We start from the raw sequence: 6,960 nt of genomic DNA on the forward strand, positions 1-6,960 counted from the left end.
TCATTTCATCTCCAGCATAAAATACACTGTCAAAACAAAATAATCTTCCTCTTCCGTTTTATTGCCGCTGCCACTACTCATTCCGCCGACAGTTCTGTGTGTCTTCCGCAGCCGCCGCCTCCGCCGCTTCTAGTGCTGTGTGTGTCCTTCCCGCCTCCTCCGCCGCTTCTAGTGCTGTGTGTGTCCTTCCCGCCTCCTCACTCCTACTCCCATAGTTTTCTGTCTTCTTTAGGTAATGTCTCGTATATTTTTTCTATTGTTTATTTATTTTATTTATTCTTTTTTTTTTTGAATTTGTATTTAGACATTTGATCGTTATTTATATTTTGGATTATAGTTGAACTAATATCAGTAATATGTATTTGAAAAATTGATTGTTTGGTATAATTATTATACTTAATTTGTTAATAGGTTTTTATGAATTTAGATGTAGCTCAAATTTTATTTATTTAGATGTTGTAGGATTCTGGTTCAAATTGAACTGAGCTCAAGCTCGGTTCATTCTTGCCCATTTCAGTTCTAAAGGAGCTCAGCTCGAGCTCGACTTGTGTAGTACTTAAACGAACATATACCAGCTGATCGAGTTTGCTCGTTTAGCACCTCAAGGAACACATACAAGTTGAGCCCGAGAGTTTGGCTCATTTAATTCCTAAACAAATAATATATTAGCTCAGTCATTTAGCATCTAAACGAACTATTTATGAGCTGAGGCCAAGCCGAACATGAACATTATAAAAGGAAAATGTCTAAATATACCCTTAATGTATAGGTCAGATACAAATAAGCCCTTCTCGACTTTGTTGGGAATAAAACTTAATGTTCTTAATGTGGTTCCCATAAGCCCCTCGTTGTAACAGTGTTAAACAAATTAAAACCACCAGTTGTTTAAGTCTATACGGAAATGCTGACATGGAGCATTTGTGACCGACCTAATGACCAAAAAAATCTTTATCTATCATCTAACTGCCAGAGGATCCCAAGGTTTCAGGCTTTTTCAATTGATACTGCTCAAACCTCTGCCTCGCATTCTCCAAATAATCAAAATCAAGTTTGTTCACATACCCCTGCATGCGAACAATGGAATTGTAAAACATCAAAATCCTGATAACTTTTACACGTTTGCCTGCAGACGAAAATGACAACACTCTGACAAGTGACTACTGACAACAGAAGCACATAATGCTTAGAGAAAACTGTTGCTCCAAGCCAACTTAATCCTGAGTTTGGAATTTAAAATTTGAACCAATCTAGTGGTTCAGTATTCCATCTTGGGCTAAGTTTGAAAAAAATACCACAGATTTGCATAATAGCAACTAACCTGCAAAACTTAGGTAAGCATGACGAACCACTTGCGTTCCTTGCGTCCTATTGTCATTGCAATTCAGGAAAATGAACATTATTTTTAAGTTCTAACTACCAAAACATATTCTGACTGCTAACATATTCAATCGATAAAGCAATTAATTCTATAAAAGAACCTGGGTATATGGAATAATAATTTGCTGTCTGATGTGGTACATTATATTTATTTTTCTGGTATAAGATAACTCTCTACACAATTAATTTATATTCTTCCCATATATGTATACTGTATATCATACAATATAGCTATATATGTAGTGGTAGGAAACAGGTGTAGGATTCCTTTTACTTGTTTTTGCTTGGTTTTATGTATGGAATTTGGAATTGTTGATTCAAACTAGCAAGTTAATGCTGGCTTTTGCTTTGACATTTCTTTTCATGGCGACTTGTATTTTAAGATAGGTGTTGCTGGGGTGAGTAGCTTCTAGTCTCCGACTGTTTTATTTTTCTAGAAACTGAAATTAATGTATAATTTTTTAAATCTGTTATTGGCCTAATTTACATTTGTGCACCAAATTTCATTGAAATGAAAAAAGAAAAACAAACGAAAAGAAGAAGCAATAGAAATTAAATAACACGCATTACATATTCGAAGGTAACCAACCAACACAACAAAAAATTAAACAACCAAAAACATATACCCTTCTCTCATCAGCAAAAAGCAGTTTATTAATAAGATAGCTTTGAAGCAGGGTCAATACTTTGATGAATCCAACAAATTCATTTTAGTTTGATTAAAGGAAAGAAAAAAAGTATTGGTGAATTGTATCTAAGATTAAAGTTTTGTAAGTAAAAGAAGCCAGCTGTTGTACATTTTTTTTCGAGCTAAACTTTGTCGGCTCACAAATACAAATTTTAATATTGCTGATGCTGGTACCTTTGGTTTAACCGTAAGAACAAAACTTTGTCAGCTCTAGGAAAAGCTGAATGAATAGGAGAATGAACATTAAGAAAATCCAGTTTATACCAACCTTGTAGCTCTTCTAAGCTTGGCATTTCGACCTTTCTATATCAAACGTTTTATTTTGGATAGTTAGAAGAGAGAGAGTTTGTTTTATTTTTGGTTACTAGGCGGTTCACAAATGTTCCGTATCGACATTATTTTTACCATGTAAGCATAAACAAACGGTAGCTTTAATTTTATTTAATTCTGTTACAATAAGGGGCTTATATTGGCCACTTTAAAAAAAAGTTAGGTGTGTTTTCTTCTTTCTTTCTAAAAACGGCATAAGGGGTTTATTTGTATCCCGATCTATACATTAGGGGCATATATAGATATTTTTATTAAAATGTAAATAAATCGAGGTCGAGATCAGTATTCAAAGGTCGAATCTAGTTTGAGCCGAACATGAACATATGAACATTCACCGCATGTAACAAGTTGAGCATGAATATTTCAAAGTTCGACTCGTCAAATCAGCTCGATTATATCCCTAATTAGCTTACTACAAAGTGATTGGGCCACTTATATTTTTGTGTTCAATAGATACAGATAATGGGTATGTTTATTTAGCTGATCTAAATTTTAGCCCAATCTAAAAACTCTAATAGAGAATACCAATAGAATCTTGTCTTAAACCCTAATTTCATCAATTCCTAATCCCTAAACCCAAACTCTGAGTCGAGTTGAAATTGTCTATAAATAGGTTTTTGATGTATAAATTTGTAATTCATGTTTTATCTCTATTAGTTTAAATGGATATGAATGGCTCAGTATTAGCTGTTTATTTTTGTTTATGTGAATGCAGTGACCATGCCACCCAAGCTGAAAAGGTGTCAGAGATCAACAATGGCTCGGCCGGTGAGTTTCTCTGCTTTTTCGCGTTCAATTGCTAATATTGCCACAAATTACATGATCAAGCGTCAAAAGCTGTGCAATGAACTAATGAAATCTCATCCTACTGAACCAGGTATTATCATCTGATTGTATTCGGCATATTTATTAGATCCGATTCTTCTCTCGTGGTTTCTGCTTCACATGGTTTGATTTTGTTTGCAGGGGATGGAGTTATGAAGCACTCTTTGGAAGAAGAGAGTGAACTGTCCGAGTCAACTGGAGAAGAAGAGAGTGTACTGTCCGAGTCATCCGGGGAAGAAGAGTTTGAAGTAAGTAAATTACCTCGGTAGGATTGCTATTTAGATGCTCAATGTTAATTTAGTTTATCCTAATTATTTTGTTTCTGTTGAAGGGAGTCATCCAAGCGGATTTTGAGTTCTTTGATCCTAAACCCGATGACTTTCATGGAGCAAAGGTCCTGCTACAAACTTACCTTGATAACAAGGAGTGGGATTTGACAGGTTTTGTTGATTTGATACTGGAGCAGACCACCGTGGGCACTGTTGTCAAAGTAGATGGTGACGAAGATGGACTGTTCTCTCTTACTACTGCCCTTAACCTGGGGAGATATAAGGCAAGTGGTTAGCACTTTTGGTAATTTTTTGCATTGTTAATTTGTTATTATTATGATCTTCTTGTTTCTTTTCCTGCTTCAACATCTCTCTCTAAAGCAATGAGAAGGTATTGTAATTTTTTTTATAATTGAACTAAAGTTGACTGGAGTTTCTTTTTGGAACTTCATAAAAAATCATCATTTATTTACCAACCAAATTATGCTAGTTGTGTTGCAATCCAAGTGTCCTGACTAATTGTTTTAAGATGTATGGTAATCTTTGTGAAGGCGCCCAAAACCTAAATTATACTCTGGCCTTTGATTAATGCTAACTAGCTTACCTTCAAATTGGCAAGATGGACATATGGAGAATCACATTTCTTATCAAATTTGGCATGTTACCATGATTTTCATTTTACTAGTATTGGTGGTTATACTTGTATTAAACAATACTTTAATAAGTCGTAACACGCTCTATTGAATTGTGGATTGTTTTTTTTTTCTTTTCTTTTCAGGATCATAAATGCATTATGGAGATAAAGGAATTCCTTAACAACGCATGTCAAGACAAAAGTGTTATGGATGATTTGAAATTACTTTTGGGAGAGCAAGCACAGTATGTAGGTCTCTTGGTTTCTCAGCGTGTTGTCAATCTTCCTCCCCAACTTTTGCCACCTCTTTATGATGCCCTGTTTGATGAAATTTTGTGGGCTACAGAAGATGAGGTTAGATGAGAATATTGTTTAATATGGGTGAGGTTAATGAGCTTATCTTTATTTAATTTGAGCGGTAAAAATAACTTTGTTTGCTTTACTAAAAGTGTTCTTTTCATTAATTTAATAAAGCCAACAGAGGATCTCAGGAAGTCTTTTTGCTTCAAGTCATATTTGCTAGTTACTAAAATTTATAAGGTATAGCTATTCCAGAATTTTCCGTTAGATGACTGTCGTTTTGCCTTTTGTTCCTTTCCTTAAGTGAAAATAATCTTTTCCTCTGGTTGGATGTAAAACCACAGCACCAGAATCTAGATCAGAAGAAGAGACGAAGCAAAGACGAGGAAGCAATACTGTATATTAAGCCTGAAGATGAAATCTTTTACAAGGTACTGATATTTTTACATCCATGATGTGCCATTCTGCTCCTTTTGGCTTCGACGTTTGCTGATTGTTTCGCAAATACATTTCATCAGCTCTCTTCATGGTCCTTCTGTTTTCCCTTGCACGCCGAGCATTTGACAACTCATGAGGTATGTTATTTATTTATTTTCCATAGATTTCTTTTTTAAAGTTTGTTTACTTCATTCCTTTAATGGCCCTAAATTTAACTATTCTTGGAATACACTACTACCGTTTTATGTTGATGCATTGTGCTCTAAATTATGCATCCAAGAGCACGTGAAGACGCATTTAATTATGATTTATTGCATTATGACGCTTTGTTTATTGTTTCCCCTAGCTTATTTTGGGCGCCACTAGGTTTTTTTATGATGCTGTGCTGATTTCTTCTGTCCAATTGTTTATGCAGCTAAAAGATTACCGAATAATGGGGTTAGTCATGGCTGTAGACGCAAATAAAATTTCTAAATTTCGAGAGGAACTGCATTCTTTGATTGATGAATCATGAAAGTCATATACTCATGTCGAAGGTGCATCATATTCCAAGTTAGAACACAATTTTGTTTATTTGCACTGTGCTGCGGAAGTTTTGTGTTTTTTTCCTTCTGGTGCAAATGAGAAGAAACCCGTGGATTTTTAATCACCCTTTGACCCGTATAATACAAGGATATGAAAGCTAAAACTTGTTACAATAGTTGAAAACTAAAAGATGTTAGTAATAATTTTTGTTTTCTATACTGTAGGAATTCTGTATTCTGTGTGAACTTTTTTCATTTATACAGCTTCTTCCACATAGTAGATGCTTGGTACTACATATCCAATTTAATTAGCTCTAAATTGTGTACGTATGTATTCATTTGGGTTTGCAATTGGTTCAAAACAAATTAAACTGAATCAAAATTGTCTTTTCTTTAAAATCAAACTGAATTGAATTTATAAGGATGTACAATTCATTAAATTAAGCTAAACTAGGCAGTTCAATTGATTTTTTATTTAGTTTAGTTATTTCAGTTTGTTCTACAACTCTGCATGTACCAAATTTTTTAATTCATTTATACTATCATATCAAATTGAATCGAGTTTATCAATTCGGTTTTGATTTAATTTTTCCGTGCTCTAATATTATTTTCATATGTATTTGAGAAATTATGGATATACATTTCTGAAGTGGCAATAAGAATTAGTTCATGTAGTACATGTAGCCTTTCTGAATTTCTTGCACCTGAAAAGAGGTGAGACCATCGTTTTTTTGTTTGAAAATGGGGTGAGATCATTTGCTAGCCGGACATAAGCGAAAATAAAGAAGTGCCTTATGAGTTATGACAATGAAAAAACCAAAATCACATGCATAGACATGTGGGTTAGTTTTAAAGGATAAGCTACTGCAAAAAAAAAAAAAAAAAAGAGAGATTCAATCCTTATTTGTTAGGCATAAGGGTACCAAAAAAATCAAAATATTTTTGACTTTTTAAAAATCTATCAAAACCTTTTAAAAGTAATAAATTTATTTCAATTTGATTAATTTGCTGAAATTCTATTTATTTATTTTTTTGGATAAATGATAATTGGATTAGCTCAACCACAAATGAGTAGAAGGCAAAAATCGTTTCGAAAAAAGATATCGGCTATAAGAATTTACAGAAGAAAATCAAATTCCTAAATACATCATTTGTCGAGTAATCAAAATCCAGGTTGTTGTCCTTGTAATAAGTGACCGCTTTGCAAATTGTTAAATCTTAATATCCACATGTTCTTGTTGAAAAACTCTTCTATTCCTTACTTTCCACAACTCCCAAATGCCAAAGAACCATATAGTTTGTCAAAGAGAACGATAACGCTTGTTCGATAAGTTACTCCAAATGTCAAAAAAACTGATGAAGAGAATGCGGGACTGCCCCATGAAGATTACACAAACTCAAAATGGAGTTCCAAGTATGCCAAGGAAAACGGTAAAGAAGAATAATGTGTATACTCGATTCCTCTTCTAAGCAAAGCAAACAAGACGAATTATGGAGCGGGAGGACTCCTCTATTAACCAACATAACATTTGATGAAATCCTATCTCGAGCCAATAACCAAAGGAAGGAGTGAAT

General features: G+C 33.9%; 1 protein-coding gene across 3 annotated transcripts; it reads left to right on the plus strand.

Moving 5' to 3' along the window:
* On the plus strand, positions 1-5,662 carry LOC126683213 (protein BCCIP homolog). 3 transcript variants are annotated; one of them, XM_050379058.2, is made up of 10 exons: positions 1-154; positions 194-232; positions 3,111-3,272; positions 3,362-3,468; positions 3,552-3,773; positions 4,268-4,477; positions 4,598-4,663; positions 4,768-4,854; positions 4,942-4,998; positions 5,277-5,662. In XM_050379058.2, the coding sequence occupies exons 3-10, from the start codon at positions 3,116-3,118 to the stop codon at positions 5,373-5,375; spliced, it is 1,005 nt and encodes a 334-aa protein (XP_050235015.1). In that variant the 5' UTR covers positions 1-154; positions 194-232; positions 3,111-3,115; the 3' UTR covers positions 5,376-5,662. The 3 variants fall into 3 exon arrangements, with proteins under 3 accessions (XP_050235015.1, XP_050235013.1, XP_050235014.1); XM_050379056.2 differs by having other exon boundaries at positions 1-232; XM_050379057.2 differs by lacking the exons at positions 1-154; positions 194-232 and adding an exon at positions 2,906-3,008.
* Positions 5,663-6,960: the final 1,298 nt, after the last annotated feature.

Source organism: Mercurialis annua, linkage group LG5 (assembly GCF_937616625.2).
Source record: "Mercurialis annua linkage group LG5, ddMerAnnu1.2, whole genome shotgun sequence".
Lineage (NCBI taxonomy): Eukaryota > Viridiplantae > Streptophyta > Magnoliopsida > Malpighiales > Euphorbiaceae > Mercurialis > Mercurialis annua.

Excerpts from the sequence above, each read along its gene's own strand:
- LOC126683213 (XM_050379056.2), top strand. The coding sequence starts at position 3,116 with ATGCCACCCAAGCTGAAAAGGTGTCAGAGATCAACAATGGCTCGGCCG. Across the intron at positions 3,273-3,361 it reads ATCTCATCCTACTGAACCAG|GGGATGGAGTTATGAAGCAC; the intron begins GTATTATCATCT and ends TTTTGTTTGCAG. Across the intron at positions 4,999-5,276 it reads AGCATTTGACAACTCATGAG|CTAAAAGATTACCGAATAAT; the intron begins GTATGTTATTTA and ends TTGTTTATGCAG.